Below are 27,501 nucleotides of genomic sequence, written 5' to 3'. Positions count from 1 at the left end.
GTGGGGGAGAGGAGAGGCTTTCGAAGGACTGCCCCCAGAAGAGAATGAAGGGCGAGAGGCTTCTCCATTGGCAAGAAGCGCGTGAGGGGGCGTGGCCTCCACTGATTGGCCCGTAGACCCTCAGAGGCGGGTCCGGGGAGGGGTTTTCTGCCGAGGCGGGAACCTAAATGCCGTTTTGATTGGCAGGCTTTGGGCCAAGGGGCGAGGATTACTCTGATTGGTCAAGCTACTGAGTTTCGGTAGGGGATTGGTTTGCAGAAAGACAGGGGCGGGATCAGGAGAGGAAGCTTTTGTAGTCGGCTCTTAGAAACGTAGCAGGCGACCCTTGCGGGATCTGCGGCTCTGTTGGTGAGTAATCTGGGGCGCAGGCGGCCATCTACGCCGGACGGCGGAGCGGTTGGCTCCTGAACTTTCCGGTTCCTCGTGTGGAGAAACTATCTTCCCGCTGCGCGAGTTTAGGGCGCCGCAGATTGTCGCTTTCCTTAACTGGCTCTTACATCCGGGCTTTTTCTGCTGGGCCGCTCTTTGAGATCGTAGGCCTATGGGAGTCGCCACTTAGGATGCTCCGCCTTATCGGTTCGCGTAGAGCATCCTGGGACTCGTAGTAAACCTCTCGAGATTTCCCACGCGGGGAGGCGAAGCCGTGTCGTGCTTTCGCTTTGTTTTCCAAGTTCTGCCTTCTCCTCGCCTCCCTTGACTTCTTCGTGGAAGGAAGATCTCTGAGCAACCCGTTAAACCCGCTTTGGGGCAAAGGATTCGGAGAAACCCAGGGCCGAAGTTAACCTTTTTCCTTCTTTTCAGCTCTACCTCGGCACCTCTCCCGATGGCAGTTCCCGAGACCCGCCCCAACCACACTATTTATATCAACAACCTCAACGAGAAGATCAAGAAAGATGGTGAGTTCTCAGGATAGTTCAGGCTCCAGGTTACCTCGCACGAGCCGGCCCACTCTTCCACCCCCAGCATTCACTTCTCTTCCTTCGCTTTCTCCTGCCAAAATGTTAATCTTTCCGCCTTTGCGCACGCTGCACCCTGTGTGTTTAACGCTCCTTCAGTTCGTCTTATCAGCTTGGCCGTCAGCTTGGTCACCGTCCATCCTTCAAGGTTTCAGCTCACAGGACTTCTCCAAGAAGCCTTCCCCATCCTCTTTCAGGTGCCTCCCTCTGACTTCCCATAGGCCCTGCACATCTCCCGCTCAAGGCCTGATTGTTCTGAGCTGTTGGTTATGTGAGCATGAGGGTAAGCTCTGAGACTGTCTTGGTCACTGTGGTGTTCTCCGTGATCATCCCTCAATGGATAGGGTTCATTTCCAAAAGAAAATCAAATCATAGTAACGATGGCTAATGCTATCACCAGGTACCGGTATGTAAATCTATTACAGTAAATTTTCAACAACAGTCCTTCAGGAAGGAGTTATTTCTCAGATGAGGACACATCAGGGCTGATGTGATTTGCCCAAGGTCACACAGCAAGGTAAAATGGTTGAGGCTACCACTACGGAATTCTGCTTAAGAACTCCATGTTTGACAGTGGACGTACTTTTTCATTTTATCGCCTTGATTGAACCTTGTTTTCTATATTCGAAAATTGAACAAAGTTCTAATACTTTCTTTGCATGAACGTTACGTGGATTAGATGAGCTAAACACCCAAGCAGGGCTGATATTTATGGTACCTGGCAGTTAGTAGGGGCTGGGTAGAACTTAGCCCTTATCAGTTTAAGACAATTGTCAGGAGAACCACGGGAGCATGCTGGGATTAAGTTTTGACGTTACCAATTAAGTTAACTGTCGAAGAAAATGAAACAAGCCATGTAAATGTCCTCCATGCTCTTCGAGTATTGTGCTCAGCCAGTTGTCTGTGATGCTGGGGAAACACCCCAGTGACAGACAGTCCTGGTCTTGGACTTCATGGAGCCACATTCCATTGGGAAAGACGGACCTGCTTCCAGACAATGATAGCCCAGAGTCACCAGGGCCATGATTGGGGAAGCACAAGCAGGGTCAGGGTCAGGGCTGGGTTTGGGCACCTGGACAGAGGGATTCGTTCCCTTTCACAGGAAAGGAGATGTTTTGGGAAAGCCTCCCAGATAGAAGAAACAGTATATACATCATGGTGAGGGAGAAGAGTGTTCTGAATGTGGACCAACATATGGCAGCGTCTAGGGGCAAAAGAGAGCCCAGGCCATTCTGGAAACTGCCAAGTAGTTGGGTGTGACTGAGGCTTGTGACTCAGGAAGAACCTTCCAGTGAGCAGTGCGCTGATGGCTCATGGGATTTTGTGGGCGGGTAGGTTGATAGACTTTGTCCTGAGGGTACCAGGGAGCCAGGGAATCAGGGAGCGTGCACTTGAGTGGGCAGGAGGGGAGAAGGGAAAGAGGCCCAGAGTCCAGGGGAATGACCAAGCCCCAAACTGGGTTCATGGGTGTCGCGGATGGAGACAAACACCAGAAACGGCAGCAGGAGAATTTTTGGCTAATTGTGCCAGAACACTTTTTACTTCCCTTTTCAGCTTCCCTTCCCCCGAATTTTCTTTTTTTTCCTCATCCAGTCTTTCAGCATCATCTTCGGCTCAGATGCCTTCTCTGTACGAGATTGGTATTCTTTCCTTTCCTTTTTTTTTTTTTAACTTTTTTTTTTTTTTTTTTTTTTTATTTATTTCTACGAGAGAGAGAGAGCATGAGCAGGGGAGGGTCAGAGAGAGAGGGAGTCACAGACTGAAACAGGCTCCAGGCTCTGAGCTGGCAGTCAGCACAGAGCCCGACGCGGGGCTCGAACCCACAAACCGCGAGATCATGACCTAAGCAAAAGTCGGACGCTTAACCGACTAAGCCACCCAGGCGCCCCTTTTTTAACTTTTTTTTGAGAGAGAGAGTGAGAGTGCCTGAGCAGGGGAGGGGCAGATGGAAAGGGAGACACAGAATCTGAAGCAGGCTCCAAGCTCTGAGCTGACAGCACAGAGCCTGATGCGGGCCTCGAACTCACGAACTGTGAGATCATGACCTGAGCCGAAGTCAGACGCTCAACCGACTGAGCCACCCAGGCGCCCCAGTATTTTCTGTTAGGTAGGACAGTTTGTTAGTGAGCTATGGTGACATTGGGTTCAAATGGACTTGGGTCCTGGTCCTCATCCCAGCTCTGTAGGCTCTTCCCAGGACCTTTGGGACACCCCGTTGAGCCAGTGACAAATCCTCTGAGAGTCTATTTTATTTCCACATTAGTGAAATTGAGACAGTTACAGTTGCTTCTTGAAGAAGCATTTGTAGGAATTTGGTGAAGTTCTTTCCATAAAAAGACATTTAGTGGTATTGCTATTCATGCAAGTGTTTTTGGAGAAGCGTGTGTGCTTAGCCTGCACCGAGCATGGGTTTACTGCAGCAAATACAGTGGAGAGGCTTGTGGCTCTTTAGGACAGCTGAACGTGACGTTAGGACGGGGGAAATGCCATGAAGGAAAAGCAGTTAGGTACAAGGAATGGGGAGAGCAAAAACAGGTGGCATTTATTTATTTATTTACTTACTTATTGATTGAGTGTGAACAGGGAAGGGGCAGAGAGAGGGGAGACACAGAATCCAGAATCCCAAGCAGGCTCCAGGCTCTGAGCTGTTAGCACAGAGCCCAATGCCAGCCTCGAACTCACAAACCGCAAGATCATGACCCAAGTGCAAGTCGGACACTTAATGGACTGAGCCACCCCTGCGCCCCTCATGGCATTTATTAAGACAAGGTGGTCAGGGAAGACTTCTGAGGTGGGAACACTTTTACTGAGGTCTAGTTGACCAGCAGGAGAAGAGACTTTGTCATGGAGGCAGCAGCCAGGGCAAAGGTCCTGAGGCTGCATGCATGTACCGGCCTGAGAAAGGGCTGTGAGGCCAGTGCAGCTGGAGATATGGGAGCGGGATGCAGTGTGGGGGGATGATGTTGGAGATGTTGGCCAGGGCCACGTCACGCAGGCCTAGGTCAAGATGCCAGTGACAAGGAAGAGAATGCTCACGTGTATTGAGCATCTACCATGTGCCCTCTGTTACGTGTGGCTCCTGTTCCCCCCCGGGGCGGGTACCGGTATTGTCCGTGCACACGGGAGCACACACAACCCACCCAGTGGTTCTTGGCTGCTGCTGGTATTGTTGCCTCTTGGAGGTTCCTGCCCTGCGGCACTGTGGCATTTGGCTGATGGTGTCCCTTCTGGGCTGCACCTGGCTCTGAAAGAGGACCTCAACCCCCAGGACAAGGTACCAAGACCTCTAGTCACCCAGTGGCTCCTCCCTTCCTCCCCCTGCAGAGCTGAAGAAGTCCCTGTACGCCATCTTCTCCCAGTTTGGCCAGATCTTGGATATCCTGGTTTCCCGGAGCCTGAAGATGAGGGGCCAGGCCTTTGTCATCTTCAAGGAGGTCAGCAGCGCCACCAACGCCCTGCGCTCCATGCAGGGCTTCCCCTTCTACGACAAGCCCATGGTGAGTGCTGTGGCAGACTGGGTGGGGACGGGAGGCCCGCTCCACTAACGTTGGGCATCTGTCTTGTGGTTTGTCAGCATTCGCTGTTCTTTGTACTGGGGTGAGGTGGGGGTGGGGGACACACAGTGCCCGAGGGAGCCCCCAGCCCTTTCAGACCCTAGATGGTGGCCTCCCAGAGGTGTCAGGGCTGGGCTGGGAGAGGTGCCCACAGCTTGGGGAGCTTAGGGGAGGCACCTCACCCACTCCGGGGGGGCTCAGGGAAGGCTTTCTGGATTGGAGGCTCCGAGGAGAAAGACTGGCTGGAGGGAGGCAGGGGAGAAAGCGTTAGATAGCCGGGAGCAGTAGGGAAGTGGGTCAGGTCTGTTTGGCTGGAACGAAAGGGTGAGGGTGCGGGGAGGGCGTGGCCTGGAGAGCAAGTCAGAAGTCTGGTCCAGGGACCGGAGTTTGGCTTCTAAGTGGACTTGACTGCGGGTGCTGGGGAGCTGTGGAGGGGTTTAGGGAGATGCCCCTGGCTGTTGGGGAGAATGGATTAGAGCGGGGAGGCTGGGTTGGCTTCCCAAGTGTGAGGGCCAGGACCAGGGCAGGGGCCATGAAGGGGGGCTGCCTTCTGGGAGGTGAGGAGTGGCTTAAAGTGCCCTCCCTGAACTAGAATTCCTGCCACGTCACCGGCAGACATCTTTGGTTCTTGGGGCCTTTTCCCTTGTCCCTCTTAACCGGTTTTTGAGTTGCACCTGATTGGAATATACCTCCAGGCACCTACTCCCTTGGGTAGGGAACGGCAAGTGGTGAGTGTCCAGGTCCCAGGCAGGCCACCCAGACAGTGGGCCGCGGGGCCATGGGGTGGCCTGGAACCCTCCGCTCCATGTTGGGGGTGGGCACTCATTTGCCTGGTGTTCCCATGTTTTTCTAGAGCAGCTGGAATTAAGCTTTTGAGGTATGAAGACCACGATCTTACTTGATCTTCCTCCCCTGCTCTGCTTCCCAGACCACCCCTTGGACCAAACACTCAAGCACCAGTGAGCTCTGTCAAGGGGGGTCTGTCAACCCTACTTTTGAAACACCCACCGCTCCCTGCTCCTCACCCCTCCCCTGCCGCTGACCTGGTCTTCCCTCTGACCCCCGTGCCCCACAGGCTGTTTTCCATGCCATGGCCACCACGCTGCTTCCAGCATACCAGTGAACTCTCATCACTCCCTGCCTATAACACTCCATGGCTCCCAGCTTTCTCAGGAAAAACAGCCAAGTTTCACTGAGATCTCCAGAGTGTCTCCGTTGCCTCTGTGATCTTACCTCCTCCCTCCTCATCCGCATTGATCTCTCGCCATTCCTTGAACACACGGCACTCCTTCGCTCTTCTGTTCCTTTGCTAGAAGGCTCTTTGCCTCGATCTCCCTCCATTCCTCTGTCTCTGTAACAGTGTCACATCACTGAGGCCTTTCCCAGCCACGTCTGAAATTTCCTTTTTTTTTCTTTAACATTTATTTATTTTGAGTGAGAGAGCAGAAGCACGTGTGTGCCCGCAAACCAGGGAGGGGCAGAAGGGGAGTGAGAATCCCAAGCAGGTTCCACAGTCTGCGGAGCCCGACACCGGGCTCGATCTCACAAACCCGAGGCATGACCTGAGCTGAAATCCAGAGTGGGACGCTGAACTGACTGAACCATTCAGGCGCCCGATGATTCTCGATTCATCTTCTTTTTATTTTTTTAAAGTAGGCTTCACACCTTACGTGGGGGTAGGGCTTGAACTCCCGATCCTGAGATCAAGAGTCCTGTGCGTTATGGACTCTGAGCCTGTCCAGTGTTCCTGTGTCGGCCTTGTTTCCCCGGGCTTCTGCCTGATGCCGAGGACTGTCCCATTTTCCCTTCAAAATCGCAATAGTCCAGTGACCGAACACAGGCGTGTCAGCTACTCTCCAAAGCACTTCAGCTCATTTAGTCCTTACACTCAACCCTTTCAAGTGGGAAATAACCACAGTCCCCATTTTACAGATGAGCATGTTGAACGTTGAGGCTGGTGATTTCCATAACCCTCCTCGCAGAGTGACTGGGAAGGTCTGCTTTTGTACCCAGGACGTTTGGCATTGAAATAAATCTACGCTCTCTACCCTTCTGCTCTGTTCTGCAGCGCATTCAGTATGCCAAGACCGACTCGGATATCATCGCCAAGATGAAGGGCACCTTCGTGGAGCGGGATCGCAAGCGGGAGAAGAGGAAGCCCAAGAGCCAGGAGACCCCAGCTGCTAAGAAGGCCGTGCAGGGTGGAGCAGCTGCCCCTGTGGTGGGAGCTGTCCAGGGGCCTGTCCCGGTAAGCCAGAGCCCGGAGACACTGCCCTCTCCCCGTCAGGCCTTCCTCAGCCGCGTGGCCTGGCTATGGGCACAGTGTGTGTGTGTGTGTGGTGGGGGGAAACCCCCTTGCCTTCATTTCCTTCTAGAGATCGGGCGCCTATCTCAGCGATTAAACACCTCTGTAAATGGTGTCTACACTTGGAAATGCCTCCTTGCTTGCCCGGCCTTCTCAGGATCTTCCTCTGTGTCTCAGTCCTTTGTGGTTTTTTTTTTTTCCTCCCCTTGACCTTGATCCTGTCTGTGTCTTTTAAGTTAATGCCAGTGCAGAAAGCCCAGAGGAAGCCACAAACAAACTTTTTCTGGATTAGTGAATTTCATGTAGCATCAGTACAGAAGAAGCCGGTTTTACTTCTGTGTGCTAGCACCGAAGCAGACGCCAAACTTAAAAAATAGCTCAGGAGTAAATGCGACGAAAGGTGTGCGAAACCAGCCACCAAAACAGAGTGTCGTGGAGAGAAACGGGAGAGGAGTTCAGCAAATGGATGGGAGACTCAAAACTTGTTGAATTGGCAGTTCCCCAAATTGGTCTAAAACTCAACACAGTCGCAATCAAAATGCTAGCAGGAATTTTGGGGACGCCTGGCGGTGTGTTTCCAAGCGTGCGTGAAAAGCGAGGCAGGGCCGGTGAGGAGGATGAGGCTGGCGGACCCGCTGTAGTCATGAAGATGATGGGAAGTGGGCCTCGGGGGAGGAAGAAGGACCAGGGAGCTGAAAAGGGTCCAGAACTAGGTCTGCACGAGTGTGTTCTTCAACCTGTGAAGGTACCGCTGGTATCTAGTAGCGAAAGGGCCTTTTTTTTTTTTTTATTATTTTTGAGAGAGAATGAGTGGGGGAGGGACAGAGAGAGAGGGAGACCATCTATTTTTTTTTAATTTTAATGTTTTATTTCTTTTATTTTTAAATTATTTTTATATATTTATTTTATTTTATTTTTATATATATATGTTTTTTATATTTATTTCTGAGAGAGAGAGAGAGGGAGACACAATCTGAAGCAGGCTCCAGGCTCTGAGCTGTCAGCACAGAGCCCGACGCGGGGCTCGAACCCACGAACCTTGAGATCATGACCTGAGCCAAAGTTGGATGCTTAACCAACTGAGCCACCCAGGCGCCCCTAGAGGGAGACAATCTAAATCGGGCTCCAGGTAGAGCTGTCTGCACAGAGCCCGACGTGGGGCTCGAACCCACAAACTGTGAGATCTTGCCCTGAGCCAAAGTCAGACGCTCATCCGACTGAGCCACGCAGGTGTCCCTTTATTTTTTTGGCTAGTAAATGGTGCTGGACCCACTGGGCCTCTATCTGTAAGGCAAAGAATGAGTCCCACCTCAACTATATCAGTTATGAATTGTAGACTTCAATGTGACAGGTTAGAACAATAAAGGTTCTGGAAGGAAACAGGAAAATCTCTTCGTGACCTTTGTGAGGCCACGAGAAGTAGAGGCGTCCCTGTTTCCTAAGCAGAATCAAGAAAGCACCTGGTAAGGTAGATGCATTGCATCTACTCCTTATTTCTGAGTCTCCACGTTGGCTTTTTGACTGGGTGGCGCTGTATTGGCCCTCCTGTGACCCACGCCAGCTCTCCTTTTGTCTGGCTTCAGCAACGGTATCGGGGTCACTGCCCAGCTTTCCTGTTCTTGCCCACACCCCTCTCCTGCACCCTCTTTCCACGTTTTGTCTTCAGCTGTGGTTCTAGCTCTGGCAGCCCCATCTCCCCTGGGTGCACGTCCTTGGGCCGGCTCCCTTCTCCCCCCTCCCCCTCTCTTCCTGCATCTGCCCCTGACCGTCCCTATCCACCTCTGCCTTCTACTGTGTTCTTTTTTCCGCAGGTCTTTCTCTCTTTTGTTTCGCCTTGAAGTTTATTTTTGGAAGGAAAAGTACAGCTTGCTCATTAGAATAGCGTTCCTTTCCACTCCTTTTGTTAACAGTCATCTGCATTGGATTTTTTCCAGTCTTTTTTCTCTACGCCTATAGGGATAAACAAAGTTGGGTCACGTTAATTGGTTTTTTTATGTTAGAAAAAAAATTCTGTTGTAGCTTTCTGGTTCGAGGTCGCCCTTGAAGCTTGGGTTTGGTTTGCTCCATCCGTTTCCCTTTGGGTGACGTTTGTCTCCAGAGGTCCCTTTTTTCACCTCTTTCCAAATCTGGGTCTTTCTCCCTGTGTCTCTCACACCCTGGGTTTCTTCTGACGACGTCTTCTCTCTGCCTCCTGCTGACCCCAGACCTGCCTCCTCCTGGCTGCCGGCCGCCCTGCTCAGTCCTGGCCTCCCTCTCTCCACAGGGCATGCCCCCGATGACGCAGGCACCCCGCATCATGCACCACATGGCAGGCCAGCCTCCCTACATGCCACCGCCGGGCATGATCCCGCCTCCAGGCCTGGCGCCGGGCCAGATGCCACCAGGGGCCATGCCCCCCCAGCAGCTTATGCCGGGGCAGATGCCACCTGCCCAGCCTGTGAGTGTCTCCTTCTGGGGTCTCATACAGACAATTAGGACATGGGACTCAAAAGGGATGGTTGGGGGTGCTGTGTTAGGGTGGGTGGTCTGGGCAGGCCCCCCGGAGGAGGTGCTGTTAGATGCTAAGCATAAGAATATGTCAGTGGGGCCAGGCCCTGGGGTAGAGGGGGATTGGTATGTTAACTGGAAGAGCTTCGGAAAGTCAGGGTGAGGCTGGAGCGGTGGCCAGAGCCTAGACTGATTCAGTGAACTTCAGCCGAGCACCTGCTGATGAATCCAGTAGTGTTCTTTATGGCTTATCGTCCACTGGGGGCAAGGCAGTGTAGACAGGCAACATCAGGTGTGTGGCAGGGGGTGGGAAACGGGAAGGCGGGAAGTCCCCCTGCTAGACTCAACGGGAGTCTGTTACCTTCCTCGCAGCTTTCAGAAAACCCACCGAATCACATCTTGTTCCTCACCAACCTGCCGGAGGAGACCAACGAGCTCATGCTGTCTATGCTTTTCAACCAGTAAGTGGGGCCAGTAGCTGGGCAGGAGCCAGAGGGCGATGACCAGGAGATGGCGCCGTGGGGACAGGTCCCCGGGTGGTGCAGGTGGAGCCTGGAACCTGCGTAGGGTGTGCGGGGCGGGACAGTGACTGGAGGCAGTCGCTGAAACGGCTGACCTTCCTCCACTTTTGTGAGGGGTGGGGGAGTCAAGGCTCCGGGCCTCTTCTTTCCAGCCTCCAAATCAGAAACATAAGGTGCATATAAAACAGCCGTGAGGTGGCACGGAGCACTGGCTAGATTGGCCAAAATAGGCATGCTCTGCATTTGCTGGGGGTGGGGATGTTTAAAATCTCATGTGCTGGGGTGGAGACCACTGTGGTTGTTGCACACGGTAACTGTTCACTATTTAGCGAAGGAAGGGGAGTGTGTGCCCACCTGGTGGCCCTGCTTGTGATCTTACATCCTAAATAAGTTTTTTTAAGTTTATTTTTTTTGAGGGAGTGCAGGCACAAGCGAGGGAGGGGCAGAGAGAGAGGGAGGGTTTCAGACAGAATCCAAAGCAGGCTCCAGGCTCCCAGCTGTCAGCACAGAGCCCCATGCGGGGCTCGAACTCAGGAATTGTGAGATCATGACCTGAGCCGAAATCAAAAGTTGGGCACTTAACCAACTGAGCCACCCAGGCGCCCCGTAAAGAAACTCTTAAGTGAGTCCCAAGGAGTGTGGATGGCCGTTTGTCCCAGTGATGGGGAGATGGAGACAGCCTGGGAAAGGGGAGAAAGGTCAGATCCGCTGCTCACTGTGGCCTTCTGTGTGGCAACTGGAGGAACAGAGCAGTGTGGATGGTTCTTTGTAAACGCACTAAGAGGGAATGGTGAGAAACTGAAGTAAATAGAAAAAAATATCAACACGTGTATTCTTCTTTAAAGTGATACTTTTTTTTTTAGTGTTTATTTTTGAGAGAGTGTGAGGGAGCCAGGAGCAGATAGAGAGGGAGACAGAGAATCCAAAGCAGGTTCCAGGCTCTGAGCTGTCAGCACAGAACTTTATATGGGGCTCGAACCCGCAAACTGCGAGATTGTGACCTGAGCCGAAGTCGGACGCTCAACCGACTAAGCCAGCCAGGCGCCCCAAGCGATACGTATTTTGTAAGAATAGCAGCAGAAGAAAGGGTACCCAGTAAACTTGAAGATGGTTGCGGTTGCCTAGTAGGAAAGAGAAGAGGGAATGGAGAAAAACAGCAAATCATAAAATGTCAGGGTAGTGTGTGTTTGGGGGGGGGGGCGGGGTGTGATGAATGGGGAAGAACATGGCGGCAGGGTCCTGTTTCTTGACTTAGGTTATTTGTGGTCGCGAATATTAGGTGTTTATGTTAAAATATTTCCTTAAGGGGCGCCTGGGTGGCTTAGTCGGTTAAGTGTCCGACTTTCGCTTAGGTCATTATCTTTTGTTTTGTGGGTTCGAGCCCCTTGTTGGGCTCTGTGCTGACTGCCTGCTCTGAGCCTGGAGCCTGTTTCAGTCTGTGACTCCCTCTCTCTCTGGCCCTCCCCTGCTCATGCTGTTTCTCTCTCTCTCCTAGAAATAAATAAAAAATAAATAAATAAAATAAAATATTTCCTTAAATGATATGCTTATGCTGTGTGTACCTGTTTGTGTTAGGGTTCCTGAACTTAGCGTTTTGCACATTTGGGGCTGGATAGTCCTTTGTTACTGGGGCCATGCTGTGCTTTGTAGGATGTTTAGCAGCATTCCTGGCCTCTATGCACCAGATGCCAAAATGTTAGAAGGAAATACAGAGTCTGGATGCCTGAGGTCTGTTCCCTTTCAGGTTCCCTGGCTTCAAGGAGGTCCGACTGGTCCCCGGGCGGCACGACATTGCGTTCGTGGAGTTTGACAACGAGGTACAGGCAGGGGCCGCTCGCGATGCCCTGCAGGGCTTCAAGATCACCCAGAACAATGCCATGAAGATCTCTTTTGCCAAGAAGTAGCACCTTTTCCCCCTGCCTGCCCCTGCCCCCTGTTCTGGGGCCACCCCTTCCCCCTTGGCTCAGCCCCCTGAAGGTAAGTCCCCCCCTCGGGGGCCTTCTCCGAGCCGTGTGTGAGTGAGTGGTCGCCACACAGCATTGTACCCAGAGTCTGTCCCCAGACATTGCACCTGGCGCTGTTAGGTTGGAATTAAAGTGATTTTTTTGAGGTTTGGTTTTTCACAAACATTTGTCGTTTTTATTTTCTTGTTCTCTGCCTCCCTTTCTCACACATCAGAATATTCTTGGGTGTTTGGACCTCTCAGTGTGTTGGGATTTGCAGCCTTGGGAAAACACAGAATAGGGGATAACTTTGTCTAAGTTTCAGTCACCTTTACTACTTTGGAAAAATTTCTATTTTGTCTCCATCAGCATTCAGAGCAGGAGATTGAAACCCAGTCTGCCATGTCCACTTGGGCAGGTTGTGTACTGCACAGGATTCCGCCTTTAAGGGTACACTATTCACTTTGTAGATTTGAATGTCTTTTCTAACATGATAGAGTGTTAAGAATTAGGTTTTTCCTTTTTTTTTTTTTAAATTTTTTTTAATGTTTTTATTTATTTCTAGGAGAGAGAGAGAGAGAGAGAGACAGCGTGAGCAGGGGAGGGTCAGAGAGAGAGGGAGTGACAGACTCTGAAACAGGCTCCAGGCTCTGAGCTGGCAGTCAGCACAGAGCCCGACGCGGGGCTCGAACCCACGAACCGCGAGATCATGACCTAAGCGAAAGTCGGACGCTTAACCGACTAAGCCACCCGGGCGCCCCTAGGTTTTTCCTTTTTGAGAGAGAGAAACAGAGTGCAAGCAGGGGAGGGAGCAGAGAGAGAGAGAGGGAGACGTGGACTCCGAAGCAGGCTCCAGGCTCCAAGCTGTCAGCACAGAGCCTGACGAGGAGCCCAAATTCATGAACCGTGAGATCACGGCCTGAGCCGAAGTCAGCCGCTTAACTGACTGAGCCACCCAGGGGCCCCAGAAAGAGGTTTTTCTTCTCTTTCAAAATCTTCACAGAGATGCCTTCTGTCATAGCAGCAGTCCCCCAGAAACCGCGTTAGAAACTTTGGGAAGTGAAGGAAGGGAAAGAGTACTCGGGAACTCACTGGAAGACTAGTAAGAGTGGCAGCCTGGCTTGGGGACACTTGAGTTCAGGTTTGTGACCTGTGACTGAGCCACAGTCTGGAGGCCAGGAAGGTACCACAGCCACTGACGGAACTGCCGCATCCCACATGGGAAGCCACAGACCGGACACAAAGGGTGTGGCCACTTCAAACACCGCCGATCTTCCTGCTGGCTGCCTGCCAGCCAGGAGCCTGGGGCAGGTGGCTAAACCAGCTTTGACTCCAGTGGCCCGGCTGCAGGGGAGTCTAGGAAATGTGCTTTGTGGTTGGACAGTCACGTGATCTAACTGAAGCTAAGGATGGAAGCGAGATCGAATGGCGGACGTTCCTTAGTAGCCCCTCACACACTTGATCTGGAATTTTATTTTATTTTTTAGAGCGAGAGCACGGGAGGAGCAGAGGGAGAGGAAGAGAGAGTTTTTTTTTTTTAATGTTTATTTTTGAGAGAGCATGGTGGGGAGGGCCAGAGAGGGGGACAGAGGAGCTGAAACTGGCTCTGTGCTGAACAGAGAACCCAACGTGGGGCTCAAACTCACGAGCCGTGAGATCACTACCTAAGTCAGATACTTAACTGACTGAGCCAGCCAGGTGCGTCAAGGGAGAGAAGCTTAAGCAGTCTCCATACCCAGCGTGGAGCCCAGTGCAGGGCTAGATCTCACCTCTGTGAGATCGTGACCTGAGCCAAAATCAAGAGTTGGACACATAATGGACTCAGCCACCCAGGTGCCCTGATCTGAAAAGTTTTTTTTTTAATTTTTTTAATGTTTTATTTATTTCTAGGAGAGAGACAGCGTGAGCAAGGGAGGGTCAGAGAGAGAGGGAGTCACAGACTCTGAAACAGGCTCCAGGCTCTGAGCTGGCAGTCAGCACAGAGCCCGACGCGGGGCTCGAACCCACGAACCGCGAGATCATGACCTAAGCGAAAGTCAGACGCTTAACCGACTAAGCCACCCAGGCGCCCCTTTTTTTTTTTTTTAATTTCTGAGAGAGAGAGAGACAGAGACAGAGTGCAAGCAGAAGAGGGGCAGAGAGAGGGAGACACAGAATCCAAATCAGGTTCCGGGCTCTGAGCTGTCAGCACAGAGCTCGACACGGGGCTTGAACTCACAAACTGAGATCATGACCTGAGCTGAAGCCCAACGCTTAACCTACTGAGCCACCCACGCATCCCCCACTCGGAAATTTTTTAATTGACTCAAAAAACACATATGTTGCTTCAAACCCTTCTTCATGCCATATAGATGGAAAAATGAGATCCTTTGCCAGAAGTAGAAAATTGACCACAAAAATAAATACAGGAAGACAATGTCAAATGCTGTCTTCTCCTACAAAGGCTCTAAGCCCAACCTTCTTCCTGCTCTGCTCTTTTTAAATTTTCGTTTATTTATCTGTGTGTGTGTTTTGAGAGAGAGAATCCCAAGCTGGCTCCGCGCTGTCAGTTCAGAGGCCCGATGCAGGCCTTGGAACTCACAAACTGTGAGATCGTGACCTGAGCCAAAATCAAATATCAGATGCTCGGGGCGCCTGGGTGGCTCATTTGGTTGGGTGGCTGACTTCAGCTCAGGTCATGATCACATGGTTTGTGAGTTCGAGCCCCGTGTCGGGGTCTGTGCTGACAGCTAGCTCAGAGCCTGGAGCCTGTTTCAGATTTTGTGTCTCCCTCTCTCTCTGACCCTCCCCTGCTCTCACACTGTCTCGCTCTCTCTCAGAAATAAATAAAAACATTAAAAAAGAAAAATCAGATGCTCAACTGACTGAGCCCCCCAGGCTCCCCTCTGCTAAAGTGGAACATGAGCCTTTGCAGCAAAGATGACTTACAGCACCAAATAGTCTTTCTCCTTGTAGGATTTGAAAGGGGAAAGGGATTGTTGTACTGCGGACAGCAAGTGGGAGACATTTCGCCCACCACACTGGGACCTCGAGTCCTGTAATCAGCGCATCCTGGTTTCTGTCGTCTGCCTGGTGGACTCCTTAGTTACTCCCCGAGAGCAATTGACGTCTCCACTCTAAGCTTCGTTTTCTTCCTGGGTGAGGGGAGAATTCCCGTAGGTTAATACTGTGGTATTGTCGGTACTCACCCCTGCCCCCAACACACACTCCCCCCGCCAGGCACTTAGTAAACACCATCACTTCAGCACATGCTTGCCGAGCACCTGTCGTGTGCTAGATACTGTTCTTGGGGCAGGAGACGCAGTGGTGAGTGAAACAGACTTGACTCCAAACACTGTCTTGGTACGAACAACAGGGTGGTGGGGTGGAGGGCCTGGGGAACGGTCCCAGGTGATCAAGGAAAGCCAATTCTTTGAAGGGACTTGTGAGCAGAGCCGGTTCTCCCATGGCTGCGGCGCCGGGTGTTGGGTACATAGAGATGGCTTCGGTCTAGGCTTTGCCTATCCTGGATTCTTCCCCAACCCCAAGCCCATGTGCGCCCAATCCATGTCCCTCTCACGGAAGTTTGGACTTGAGGCCAAAAGTGAGAATGCTTGGGGACAGAATTGGCCACCCAGGAGAATGACCTTGGCATGTGGATCTATCTGAAGTGTAGTTTTAGAGGTTGAGACAGGAGTTCAAATCCCCCACCACTTTCTCCTGAGCGGCAACTGACTCAACTCCACGCATGTGGTGAGTGTCCTTTAAAGGACTGCCAGCTTTCATTGTGCCTATTTTACAGAGGAGAAGAGCAAGGCTCTCAGAGGAGAAACATCTGAGCCCGGGTCACCCAGTCGGAGTGACTGCGAGGATAAACAGTGATTATGGTAGAGCGCTGCATGGCCTAAGTAAGACCTGGCATGCAATGCGTTGTCCTTCAGAGTGGGGGCTGTTCCTGGGCATCAAAGGGCTGCCTTGTTCCGTCCTTCACAGGAAATTCCAAGGTAGTTTTCTGTACCGGCTCCCTGTTTCTGTTCTCAGAGGGGCCCAGGTACCCAAGCGGACTCAAGATGGAATCGAATATCTCAACCTGCCTGTCTGGGCCTCTGACTGTCGAGGGGGTGGCTGGCACCTGGAGCAGCCTGGGCTGCTTCGGGCCAATGTGGGTATTTCCTTGGGCGGGCAGCCCTCACCCTGTCCTTGAAATGGTTCTGGCTGGGTAGCAGCCCCTAGGTGGTGTGGGCGAAATGTGGGACTGGTTTAGGGCGGAGACAAGACCGAGAACACAGGTACCCTTGTGCTGCTGGGGAGAGGGAGGGCAGGAGGAAGCTGGAGCCCCCATTTCCCCCCTGGTCACTCTCTTGCTCACGGTCCATGATGGCTGGGTCGCCAGTGTTCCTCGGCGTCCTCATTTTGCTGTCTGCCTTCCCCGAGCCTAGTGTGGGGGGCCGCGCCATGCCCAAGCTGGCTGACCGCAAGCTATGTGCTGATGAGGAATGCAGCTGTAAGAGTTGGGGGGTAAGGGGAGGGAGCACTGGGGGCTTGGATTCCAGCCTGTGTGGAGGGGCTGTCATCCCCTTCTGTTCCTTCCCCAGACCCCATCTCCATGGCTGTGGCCCTGCAAGACTATGTGGCCCCCGACTGCCGTTTCCTGACCATACACAGGGGCCAAGTCGTGTACGTCTTCTCCAAGCTGAAGGGCCGAGGGCGGCTCTTCTGGGGAGGCAGCGTGAGTCTTGGGAGGACAGAAGAGCAAAGGGTATGGGGCTGGGGTGGGGGCGCACCCTAATTTTCCACCTAAAGGGAAAATTTGAAGGGGTGGACTGAAATAGTTTGGTAGGGGGAGGGGGTATTGTGACCTACTTGATTTTTACTTTGTTGAGCAATTAGAGAGCATGAACTAACTATATGGTGCCAGTTTCTACGGACACTGAAGAAAGAGCAGCGGATGATCCCTTTTATTGGGATCAAACCATCAAAAACATCAGCAAATACATGCTCCTTTGAGAATTAGTACAGACTGGGTGACTGCCTCGGGTGGTCAGGGAGGGCATCCGCGCAAGTGCCTTGAAGCTGAGATCTGAGTGACAAGGATGGAGCCGGCCATCTGGAGACCAGGAGGAAAAAATGTACAAAGGTCTTCAGCCGGAACAATTTGCCATCTTCCCAGACCCTGGCTTTTGATTCTTCCCCTCCAGGTTCAGGGAGATTACTATGGAGATCTGGCGGCTCGCCTGGGCTATTTCCCCAGTAGTGTTGTACGTGAGGACCAGACCCTGAAACCTGGCAAAATCGATGTGAAGACAGATGTGAGTTCCTTAGGGGGGGCGGCAGAGATCTGGAGGGAGCACTCGGGTTGAGATGACGGGCAGCGATGCTCCAACCCTTGGTTCCCCGGGCCGCCTCGCTGTGTGCCTCGGTTTTCTCATCTGTAAAATGCGGAGTGATTTCTAAGTCCATGTCAGGTTGAGCGGTGCGAAGATCAGAGGGCTCTGGGCTAATTTGCATAGCATGTATTTGGCCAAACTGGGTTCTGCTGCTACAGCTTTTGCTAAAACCGCTAGATCCTTTGTGGTGTGACCGCTGGTTTTCTCCCCACTGTTTTCCCTTTCTCTTTTTCAGAAATGGGATTTCTACTGCCAGTGAGCTCAGCCTATCACTGTCCCTGCAGGTTATTTTTTCTTCTTCCCGGCTTTATGCAAATATATCAGCCAAGTGCAAACTGCGGGTCTCTGTGGTCTTTATGTGGGGGCGGCGGGGGGGGGGAGTGGGTAACAAAGGAAATGCTTCCCCAGGTTCCTGAATTTGGCCAGTCAATCCACTGCCTGTGGTAACGTCAGCGGTTGCTAGGCAGACTTCCACTCCCTAAAAGGTCTTTGCTCCAAGCTGGGTACTGGAGGTGGGCACCTAAGCTTAGATATCACACACAAGCAAATGAAAAGACGGAATAACCTGAACATCCGGTCGCGGTTTGTAGTGTCCGCTCTAGACCAACGGGAGGGGGAATGAGCCAATCGGACCATGAGGAAGACATACGTCGCAGAATAGAGGTTTTCACGGAAGATCATCTGAAAAGGGATGTGGGAGATTAGCCTGCGCGTATTCCCGCAGTTTCCATCCTTGCCTTTGAGGTCGGAAAGAGCCCTTGCCAACTCAGCACCCGCTCTTCTTCAGGGTCTTTCTTGTAAATTCTGCCCATGCCCCTTCTTTGCAGCTGTGTCCCCGCCCCCAGGTCCGCTCCTACCCAATCTGGAGTCTCGACTCTGCACCCGTACTCCTGACCAAATCCGTTTCTCAGCTCGGCGAGGCACCTCGGTGCGGTGCCTTCCCACTTGCTCCGCCAATCGCTCGTCTTGGTCCCGCCCACTTTGGCACGTTCCCCCCCCCCCCCCCACGTCGCCAATCCGCGCCTTCTGCCTCGCCTCCTGGCCTTCGAGTTCGCCAATCGCTGCCTTTGGGCAGCGTGGCCTGGTATCCCGCAGCCCTAGCGGGTCGCGCCGTAGGGGGGTGGAGGCGGAAGTGGCGGCGCCGGCCCCGGGAGTAGGAAGGAGCCGGGGCTGCAGCCGGAGTGGAGCGGCTGCCAGCCGAGGAGGAGGCGCGGCCGCGGCGCCATATTGCGGCCCCAAGCGGCCGCGACCAAGTCATGGCCGAGACCTACGGTGAGGGTGGTGGGCCGAAGCCAGAGTCTGGGGTCTGGGCCCAGGGAGGATGCGGCCTTTGGGGAATGGGGCGGGGCCTTATGGGGCAGGGGGCGGGGTCTGGTATGGGGCAGGGCCTAGTGGATACTGGGAGGGGCTTAGTGGGTCTGAGGCTGAGCTCCATCTATTTGGGCGGAGCCTAGGGTCTGGTGTGTGGGTTAAATAGATCTGGGGCGGGATTTGAGGGAGCCGGTCCTGATGGATCTGCGCAGGCTTTGAGAGAAAGGGTGGGTCTTAATGCGTCGGGGCGGAGCCTGAGTGGATGGGGTGGGGCTGACTGAATGGCAGGGGTCGAGCCTAGTGGGCTGGGAGAATCCTGAGGGGAGGATGTGGACCCTGGGACTGCTCTGGCCTGAGAGGTCTGGAGTGAGGTTGCGGATGAGTTGTCCTTGAATTAGGAGGAGGGGAGGGACTAGCGGCGAGGGGTGGGGCTTAAACTTGAGAATATGGGCAGGGCCTTGGGCAGAAGGAGGGAAGGAGGGGCTGAGAATTGGAAAATCCGGATGAAGGGAGATATTGGAGGTGGGAGGAGAGGGTGCAGTAGAAAGAGCACTGGTTTAAGAGTCAGAAGGAGCTACATTCTTTCAACAAAAAAAAAAGCATTGGGAACAAGTGCAAAGAGCCTGAGGTGGGAACCAGCTTGCCATTTTCAGGGAATAGACTGAAGCCCAGAGGCTAGAGTAGAGTGAATGAGAGAATGAAAGGAAGTGAAGTGAAGGGGAGGATTTCAAGATGGCTTTCATAACATAATAGCTAAGACTTTGAACTCTGGACCCAGTTGACCTGGGTTTGAATCCGAGTTCTGCCTAGTTGTGGGATCTTGGGCAAGTCAGTTAACCTTTCTGGCCTCAGTTTCCTCATCTTGAAGATGGGGATGACTGTTAGTATACGTCCCTCATAGAGTTTTTCTGACATTATAAAGGTAGCCATTGATGTAAGTAATGAACTTTAGAACTGTGCCTGGTATGTGGTAAGCTCTCTATAAGAATTAATCTGTTACCGCTGTTACCCATTGCTCTGTTTCTGCCTGTGTCTGTCTCCTTGTAACTGTGACTGGCTCTTGGTTTCCATCTTTTGCCCTGTATCATCCTCTCCCTGATTTTGACTCCACCTGCTCAGACTTCCTCTTCAAATTCCTGGTGATCGGCAGCGCAGGAACCGGCAAATCATGTCTCCTTCATCAGTTCATTGAGAATAAGTGTGAGTTTCTGGAAGCGGTCCCGGGATCACTGAACTGTGGGCATGGGTGTGGCGTGGGCTGGGGCAGGGGCGGGGCTGGCCAGAGGTACAGTTCCAGTGCTGGCTGCCTGGTCCTGGCCTTGGTTTGTATTCTTTGCTAGACCCTCCGTGAGCCTCAGTCACCCCCGCAAAGCAACAAGAATGGCTTTGTACAGGCCAAGGAGGCCTTGGAGGACAGGGAATCTTCTGAGCCCCTGCACTGCCTCTTCTCTCCCTCTCGCTCCCAGTCAAACAGGACTCCAACCACACAATCGGCGTGGAGTTTGGATCTCGGGTGGTCAACGTGGGTGGGAAGACTGTGAAGCTCCAGATTTGGGACACAGCCGGCCAGGAGCGGTTTCGGTAGGTGGGCTGGGCTCCCACGGGAGGTGGGGCAGAGGACAGAGGAAAGAAAATGAGGGAGGGTGCTGTGCAGAGTCACTGGGAGATAACGACAGGATTAAGGAGACTTTGAGAGGGCGGGCAAGGTTGAGGGAGAGAGACAGAGACTGAGTAGTTACCTCTAGCCAGAGAGGGCAAGTGTCTTAGAAAGAGAGCAGAGACAGCGAGAGAAAATGACGTTGAAAAAGAAGCCAAGTGGAGGGACAGACCAACAGACCCTAGAGAGACGGTGATAGATAGACCCATGTGGCTGGAGGGATGGACACCAGTACCCCGGGAGAGGCTCTTGGGGTGGGGGCAAGGGGTAAAGATAGAAAGAGAGAGATTGAAAGAGAAAGGGAAACTGGAAAGAGAGACACACACTCAGAAAGGGACAGAGAGAGAGAGACGGAAGACTGTGCAGAAGAGCAAGATCAGGGCGATAACGAGACACAAAGAGAAACAGGTCAGAGCCAGAGACAGGGAGGGTGGGACAGGCAGAGCCAGAGTGTAGAGAGAGGAAGGTGGGGCGCACAGTGTGTCTTCAGGAAATGGCTGCAGAAAAGGTGGGAGATGTGTAGAAACTCTGAGTCTGAGAAATGGAGACAGAGGAGGCACATGAGGAATCCAGTCCATGGGGAAGTGAGGGTCTGGGGCCAGCACATCGCCGCTGCTAAGTTAGTGCACAGATCCACCGTGTGAGAGAGGCAGATGGGGGGGCGAAGGGTGTGCGGCTTGCGCTGGGTTTGCAGTAAGTGCTCACTGAACGCTCAGGGAATGATTGCCTGAATTCCAGAGGGACCCAGATGGGGCTGACCAGGAGGTGCAGACAGTCAGCCACACTGGGAAGGGGGCCTTTCTGAGATGCAGCGGGAGAGGGACAAGCAGATGTAGTTGCAGAGCACTTGGCCAGGACTGGGCAGAGGGGAGAGGAGTGAATGAATGCATGAGAAATCAAGAGCAAGGGTGAGAGAAACAGAGCCAGAGAGACAGAGACACACACACACACACACACACACACACACACACGCACACACACACACACACGAGAGATGGACAGGAAGACACAGACCGGTGAGGACACACAGGAAGACAGGGACAGACAGACAGCTAAAGGAGACAGAGATGGAGGGAGACAGAGAGAAGGGAACTGTGGCGAGACCAGACCACACCGCCAGCTTTTGGGGGATGGGCCAGCAGTGAAGGGGGGTGTCCGAACCACCAGTCTCTCTCTGCAGAGGGGGGCAATCTCAGGGCAGACCCCAGCCTCGGGAGTGACTGGGTCCCCCTGGCCCCACAGGTCGGTGACACGGAGTTACTACCGAGGCGCGGCTGGAGCCCTGCTGGTGTATGACATCACCAGGTGGGTGCAGGGAGAGGAGAGGGTGGGGCAGGGAGGGCCCCGGCAGGGCCCCTGTCCTGTGCCCTGCCCCCTCCCTCCTCTCTCCCTTCTCCATAGCCGGGAGACCTACAACTCGCTGGCCGCCTGGCTGACGGACGCCCGCACTCTGGCCAGCCCCAACATCGTGGTCATCCTCTGTGGCAACAAGAAGGACCTGGACCCAGAGCGCGAGGTCACTTTCCTGGAGGCCTCCCGCTTTGCCCAGGAGAACGGTGAGGGGCCCTGTGGTGGGCCAGTGGGGGAGGGGGGCTCGGCAGAGGAGCAGGGACCGTCAGTGGCTGTGCAAAGTAGGAGGAACGTAGAGATTTAGAGGTGTGGGTTCAAATTCAAGTGTTGCCACACGTGCGCTACGCGACCACTCTGGTCCTGTTCCCTCATCTGGCAAGTGGGAGTCCCAGCGTTTCTGCCTCACATAGTACATGATGACTAAAGGGGTTTGGCCCATGGAGAGCCCGCTGCAGTGCCCGGATGTGGCTGGGTTTCTGCCGGTGCAGGGTAGTGGTGTAACGTGGGGGTTGCAATCCGATGGCCTGAGGGGACGGGCCTGTTGTATGAATGAGGGAGATAGGACAAGATAGACCCCAGGTTAGGAGGCCACCAGCATTAGGGGGCGTGGCCAGGACCGAAAGCCACAGCAAAAGGTGTGCAAGTATAAATTCACTTGAAAACTTCGTGTGGGCCAAATATCTACTGGCTGAGGGCCTGTCCGTTTTCTCCAGTTTGTAACCTCCAGGCTTGGAGGATGTCTTTCATCAGAAAGACGTGGGTTTGAGTCCTGGCCCTTACTCTCTGTGCAGCCTTGCCACATGGCCTGTGGTGGTCCTGGGCCTGCCCTAGATGGTGCTGGGGACATAGTGTGAAAGACACCCTGGGCCCAGCTCTTGTGGGCTCACCGCTAGTGGGTGGGGAATGGGGACACGGCCCTTTGCAGATAGTGACAGCCCAGAGAGGTCAGGACTGGGAGGGAGAGACACAGGGGGCTGTGAGAGCCCAGGGTGGGGCGCCCGATCCACGCCGGGAGGTCAGAGAGAACTTTCTAGAGGAAGAGGTATGGAGGCAGGAACCTGGGATGGTGGCCCTTCACAGCAGGGCAGCAGAAGCCCGACGTGAGGGCAGAATGAGAGGTGGCACGTCAGAGTCACAGGGAGGCTGGGGCCTGACCTAGGCCCTGTCCCCTAGAACTAATGTTCCTGGAGACTAGCGCCCTCACGGGTGAGAACGTGGAGGAGGCATTCCTGAAGTGTGCCCGCACCATTCTGAACAAGATTGACTCAGGTGAGACCCCGGGCTGCCCGGAGTAGGAGTGGGAGCAGAAGGCAGGGCCTGGGGGCCTCCAGGGGACCCATCTTGATCCCTCCCCTACCCCCCAGGTGAGCTTGACCCTGAGAGGATGGGCTCAGGCATTCAGTACGGGGACGCGTCCCTCCGCCAGCTGCGGCAGCCTCGGAGTGCCCAGGCCGTGGCCCCTCAGCCCTGCGGCTGCTGAGACGTCCGGAGCCAGGTGGGAGCCTGGGGCCTGGGGACGGCAGGGGTGGTGTCCTGGCAAGGGGGGAGTGTGATATGGAGCAGAGACAGAGACACAGAAAAGGAGAGGTGACAAGAGAAACAGAGTGAGAAAACAGAGATGCAAGAATAGTCCAGTGAAAGGAGCTGCCATCCTGACCTCAGGGACGTCCTTTCCATCTCGCCACCACCTCGCTGCCCTGGATCTCTGACCCACCCATTTGGCAGATATTTATCGAGTGTCTACTGTGTGCCACGTCCTGTTTGAGCAGCGGGCTGCAGAATCCCTGCCCTCGTGGGGCCAACCTGCTCTGGGGAGGAGACAGCCAATAACCAAGACACAAAAGGAAATGGTATTGTAGTTAAGGAGATAAGAGCTATGGAGAAAAATAAAGCAAGGAAGGTGTGGGGAGGTGAGGAGTGGAGTTTTTTATGACGATGCGGGAAAGCCCTGACTGAGGAGGTGACATTTGAGCACGGCCCTGAAGGAGGAGAAGGATGGGGTCATATGGGTCCATGGGAGAAGAGCATTCTAGGCAGCAAGAACAGCCTATGCAAAGGCCCTGAGGTATGGTCATGCCTGGCTTGGATGAGGAAGTCTGTGGAGGCCAGTGTGGCTGGAGTGGAGTATGTGTGTGTATTGGGGGGTGGGAGAGGTAAAGTAGAAGATGAGGTCAGGGGTCAGGGGAAGCAGATCATCAGGTAGGGCTTTGTTGTCCTTGAGGAGGCTCTGTGTTATATCCTGGATGGGTTGGGAGCCACAGGAGGGCTCTGAGCAGAGAAGGAACAGGACCTGATTCAGGTCTTCCCAGGGTCCCTCTGGCTGCATATAGGGGAGAGATGGGGGTGGGTGGGGGTTGTTGTTCAGAGACCAGTGAGGAGGCTACAGCAAAGTCAAGGTGAGAGAAGATGGTGGACAGGACCAGGGTTGGTCAGGAGGAGGGACTGAGATGTGGATAGCTTCCTATCCTCCCTGGTCCCTGTCTCTAGTCTTGTACCCTCTGGAGGTAGCCCCTGGGTCTTTCTAAAGCACAGATCTGATCCTGTCCCTCCCCTGTTTAAAACCCCCCATGGCTCCCAGGGTTCTTGGGACCGAACTGAAGCTCTCAGCCCGGTGTCTGCCCCTGCCAGCCTCCCCTGCCTCAACTCACACCTGTCCCCAGCCCCCGGCCCACCGCAGCCTCACTGCCAGCAACACCACCTCTTCCCGCCTCCCCCTCCTCCAGGAAGCCTCACTCCCCATATGGTTGGTCCCAACTCCTTGCCAGGCTTGCAGGATCCTACAGGATCAGGACCCATCCCCACCTCTTTGGGAGGGTGTGTGTCTGGCCAATTCTCCCGTTTCACGCCCCACCCCGCCTCCCGCTATTGGCAGCTCCTGGGTGGCTGTGGGGGGAATGTGCTCAGACCTTGGATATACTTTGAAGGCAGAGCCAACATAATTTCTTGATGAGTGGACATGGCATTTGAAAGAGAGGCATCAAGGGTGAGTGAGTGTTTGGGGCAGAAAAGTCTTCCCCTGCCTTGCCTCTGGATCGTCTGTGCCTCGGTTAGGCATGCCTGTCTGCCCTTCAGCCTCCTTTCTTATGCCATCTGCCACTCATCGTCTGCTCTCTGCTACAACGACTTTTCCCGCAGGACACTTTTATCAGCTTCCCAGATGGATGGGGTCACTGCCTCTGGCTGGGTGGCCTCACAACTGCCGCCTACTTTTTTTTTTTTTTTTTAATGTTTTTTATTTATTTTTAGGAGAGAGAGAGAGACAGCGTGAGCAGGGGAGGGTCAGAGAGAGAGGGAGTCACAGGCTGAAACAGGCTCCAGGCTCTGAGCTGGCAGTCAACACAGAGCCCGACGCGGGGCTCGAACCCACGAACCGCGAGATCATGACCTAAGTGAAAGTCGGACGCTTAACCGACTAAGCCACCCAGGCGCCCCTGCCGCCTACTTTTTAAAGCATTCAGTTCCGAACCCTTGATCAGTAGTATTCATGATTGTCTCCCCCATCTGACAAGGGAAGGAGGTGACAGATCAGAGATCCCCCAGCCAGGTGTCCTGTGTTTAAACTGACTTTGTCATGTCCTACCTCTGTGACACTGGGCAAATTATTTAACGTCTCCGGGACTTAGTTTCCTCACCTGTAAATTGCAGCTAATAACAGTGTCTACCTCACGTAGGTATTGTGATGATTAATCACATCAATTCATGTAAAGTCCTTAGATCAGGGCCTGACACTTAAGGGAGACTCGATAAATGAGGGCTGTGTATGATTTGTCTTTTTACTATCCATTTTAGAGTCAGGCTGTGTAGGAATGGATGGGTGTGTATCCTTCGCCTGAGGGCTCAGTATAGCGTCCGTTTCAGTGTTTACCTGCAGTGAATCAAATGTAATAAGAGTGCTTTTTCAAATGTTACTGACTGCAGTCTGCAGGAAGAAATCTGTTTTATACTTTGATCGAATACAGTCACACGCACACATAAGACTGAAACATACTTCCCTAGCACTAATGTTTTGTGTTTTTATGTTTTGATTGAAGTGAAATTCACATGACATAGATTTAGCCCTTGTAGCGCACCATTCGGCGGCACTCAGTCCATTTACAAAGCTGTGCAACCACCCCCTCTGTCTCGTTCCGAAACATTTTCGTTACCCCAGGGAAACCCCATGCTGGTTAGGCAGTTACTCCCCAATCCCCCCAGCCCCTGACACCCACCAATCTGTTTGAAGTCACTGTGGATGAATATTCCTGTTATACACAATGCACTCTGATGGTGTCTATTCTGTTTTATTGTTTTACTGACAAATTGTCCAAGGGCCACCAAACTGATTTCCCAACCCACTCATGCAGTGCCGCACATTGAAATCGCCTGGAGAGCTTTAAAAGCTACTGATGGGGGCACCTGGGTGGCTCAGTCGGTTGGGCGTCCGACTTTGGCTCAGGTCATGATCTCACGGTTCGTGGGTTCGAGCCCCACATCGGGCTCTGTGTTGACAGCTCAGAGCCTGTTTCGGATTCTGGGTCTCCCTCTCTCTCTGCCCCTCCCCTGCTCGTGCTGTGGCTCCCTCTGTCTCAAAAATAAATAAACGTTAAAAAAAGTTTGTTTAAAAAGCTACTGGTGCCTGGGCCTCACTCCAGAGACTCTGAAGTGAATTCTGGATTTCTAGAAGCTCCCAGGTAATGCTCTCTGTAGCTGAAGCAACAACCACTAACCAAATGCAGCTCTTCAGTTTGGAAAACAGTGGAATGAGCCAGGGCGATCCAGGAGGGGCACAGAGATATAAATGGGTGCAAGCGAAATTTAGATACCTATAGACTCAAGAGGTCAGCTCTCTGAGACAAACAGGGAGATACAAGTCCCTTCAGAGAGATAGCCCCAAATTGCCTGCAGATGAGAAATAGAAAATCAGAAAATGTAGGAACTCTGGGAGAAAGAGAAAGGTATGGGCAGACAGACACAGGTAGGGGGCCAGGAAGATACCCAGAAATGAGGCAGAGACACCGGCTGGGCAGACCGAGGATCCCTCTAGTTCACCACACACTTTTCTTTCAGCTCACCTGTTCTCCAGGACCAGCCCTGCTCTCTGGCTGGGGCCCAGCTCCGGGCCCTGGGAGGCGGAGCCCCTCACCTGTCCTGGCCCCAGAGAAGCTGCCCTGCCACCTGTCCCTCCTTTCCCTGGCCTGGTGGGGCCTGGCTGAGGGGCAAGACTGAGCCACGGGGGAAGGGGGAATCCGTACCTGCTGCTGCTTCCTCTGTCTTGGCTAACCCCTGTCCCCCCTGAACCCCTAACCATACTCTTAAGCGTTCCCAAAGCCTGAGACCAGGGCATTTGGCCCCAGCTCCCCGCCTGGCCCTGCCATTGCGAGTACGTGTTATTTATTGCCTGGAGGCCTGTCCAGTCCCTACTCCACCTCCATAAAGCATTGTTTACACCCGTGTCTTGGCCTCCGTTATTTTGGGGTGATGGGGAGGGAGGGGAGACAGAAGAGGTCCCTGATGGAAGAACCACGTGGCCTGGCGTTTGGGGGTCGTGTGTCTGGGTTGGACACGGTGTGGGGGTACACCATGACTCAGATGTTTGCTATGACAAGGGTTCCTAACCGCACTCGGTGTGACAAGACGCGCTGGAGGCCCGCCTGTGTAGTGCCGATGTCCTTGTGTTTGTGATGGGTGTGATGAGTGTGTGATGGTAGCTATAGGAATATGTGCTGATTGTGTGTGACACTGTTGCTCGTGACTGCTTTGTGTCCTCAGGTGATTGTATCCATGAGGCCAGTGATACTTGGCACCAAGGCCGGGGAATGAACTTCCAGGTCTGTAGGTGAAACCTATTCATGTTTGATGCTTTAAAGTTCCAGGCAGTGTCTGGCTGTTGCGTGTGTGACTGTGTCTGTGTGCCCCTGAGGTGTTTGTCTAGGTGTGGCCTGCATGTGACCGTGAACCCTGAGTATGCCCCTGGGTATGTGCCCTTGTGTAACCCTGACTCGTGCATACTTGAGACTGGTGTATATCTCTCCGAGTCCTGGTGAGCTGACAAAACCCGCGCGTGCTCTGCCA

General features: G+C 53.4%; 3 protein-coding genes and 1 long non-coding RNA gene across 7 annotated transcripts; 3 read left to right on the top strand and 1 right to left on the bottom strand.

The window, feature by feature from the left end:
- The first annotated feature begins 268 nt into the window (after positions 1–268).
- SNRPA (small nuclear ribonucleoprotein polypeptide A) lies at positions 269–11,950 on the top strand. Of its 2 annotated transcripts, XM_039244752.1 has the most exons (7): positions 269–348; positions 802–896; positions 4,281–4,453; positions 6,579–6,758; positions 9,079–9,252; positions 9,675–9,763; positions 11,568–11,950. In XM_039244752.1, exons 2-7 carry the CDS (start codon positions 824–826, stop codon positions 11,725–11,727), a joined length of 849 nt encoding a protein of 282 aa, XP_039100683.1. In that variant the 5' UTR covers positions 269–348; positions 802–823; the 3' UTR covers positions 11,728–11,950. The 2 variants fall into 2 exon arrangements, with proteins under 2 accessions (XP_039100683.1, XP_039100688.1); XM_039244757.1 differs by lacking the exon at positions 269–348 and having other exon boundaries at positions 616–896.
- Positions 11,951–16,080: 4,130 nt separating this feature from the next.
- Positions 16,081–17,688, top strand: MIA (MIA SH3 domain containing). The gene is made up of 4 exons (XM_039249203.1): positions 16,081–16,249; positions 16,341–16,474; positions 16,944–17,054; positions 17,368–17,688. Exons 1-4 carry the CDS (start codon positions 16,120–16,122, stop codon positions 17,389–17,391), a joined length of 399 nt encoding a protein of 132 aa, XP_039105134.1. The 5' UTR covers positions 16,081–16,119; the 3' UTR covers positions 17,392–17,688.
- Positions 16,681–18,120, bottom strand: LOC120243164. The gene is made up of 3 exons (XR_005531236.1): positions 17,990–18,120; positions 17,698–17,813; positions 16,681–17,174 (listed from the first exon to the last, which is right to left on the bottom strand). It is a non-coding gene; the product is annotated as an uncharacterized LOC120243164 (long non-coding RNA).
- Positions 18,121–18,225: 105 nt separating this feature from the next.
- On the top strand, positions 18,226–26,881 carry RAB4B (RAB4B, member RAS oncogene family). 3 transcript variants are annotated; one of them, XM_039249190.1, is made up of 8 exons: positions 18,226–18,404; positions 19,563–19,643; positions 19,910–20,024; positions 21,343–21,405; positions 21,502–21,656; positions 22,624–22,719; positions 22,815–22,945; positions 23,176–23,364. In XM_039249190.1, exons 1-7 carry the CDS (start codon positions 18,389–18,391, stop codon positions 22,928–22,930), a joined length of 642 nt encoding a protein of 213 aa, XP_039105121.1. In that variant the 5' UTR covers positions 18,226–18,388; the 3' UTR covers positions 22,931–22,945; positions 23,176–23,364. The 3 variants fall into 3 exon arrangements, with proteins under 3 accessions (XP_039105121.1, XP_039105112.1, XP_039105109.1); XM_039249181.1 differs by having other exon boundaries at positions 23,113–23,364; XM_039249178.1 differs by lacking the exon at positions 23,176–23,364 and adding an exon at positions 26,497–26,881 and having other exon boundaries at positions 18,231–18,404.
- Positions 26,882–27,501: the final 620 nt, after the last annotated feature.

The sequence above is a fragment of the Hyaena hyaena genome, unplaced genomic scaffold (assembly GCF_003009895.1).
Source record: "Hyaena hyaena isolate Hyena2069 unplaced genomic scaffold, ASM300989v1 scaffold_9, whole genome shotgun sequence".
NCBI classification, from domain to species: domain Eukaryota; kingdom Metazoa; phylum Chordata; class Mammalia; order Carnivora; family Hyaenidae; genus Hyaena; species Hyaena hyaena.
Note: the sequence above shows the minus strand (reverse complement) of the source record. Positions and strands in the feature narration are given on the sequence as shown.

Excerpts from the sequence above, each read along its gene's own strand:
- SNRPA (XM_039244752.1), top strand. The coding sequence starts at position 824 with ATGGCAGTTCCCGAGACCCGCCCCAACCACACTATTTATATCAACAAC. Across the intron at positions 897-4,280 it reads CGAGAAGATCAAGAAAGATG|AGCTGAAGAAGTCCCTGTAC; the intron begins GTGAGTTCTCAG and ends CTCCCCCTGCAG. Across the intron at positions 9,253-9,674 it reads AGATGCCACCTGCCCAGCCT|CTTTCAGAAAACCCACCGAA; the intron begins GTGAGTGTCTCC and ends CCTTCCTCGCAG.
- RAB4B (XM_039249178.1), top strand. Across the intron at positions 19,644-19,909 it reads TCAGTTCATTGAGAATAAGT|TCAAACAGGACTCCAACCAC; the intron begins GTGAGTTTCTGG and ends TCTCGCTCCCAG. Across the intron at positions 21,657-22,623 it reads CCGCTTTGCCCAGGAGAACG|AACTAATGTTCCTGGAGACT; the intron begins GTGAGGGGCCCT and ends CCTGTCCCCTAG.
- MIA (XM_039249203.1), top strand. The coding sequence starts at position 16,120 with ATGATGGCTGGGTCGCCAGTGTTCCTCGGCGTCCTCATTTTGCTGTCT. Across the intron at positions 16,475-16,943 it reads GGCTCTTCTGGGGAGGCAGC|GTTCAGGGAGATTACTATGG; the intron begins GTGAGTCTTGGG and ends CTTCCCCTCCAG. Across the intron at positions 17,055-17,367 it reads AAATCGATGTGAAGACAGAT|AAATGGGATTTCTACTGCCA; the intron begins GTGAGTTCCTTA and ends TCTCTTTTTCAG.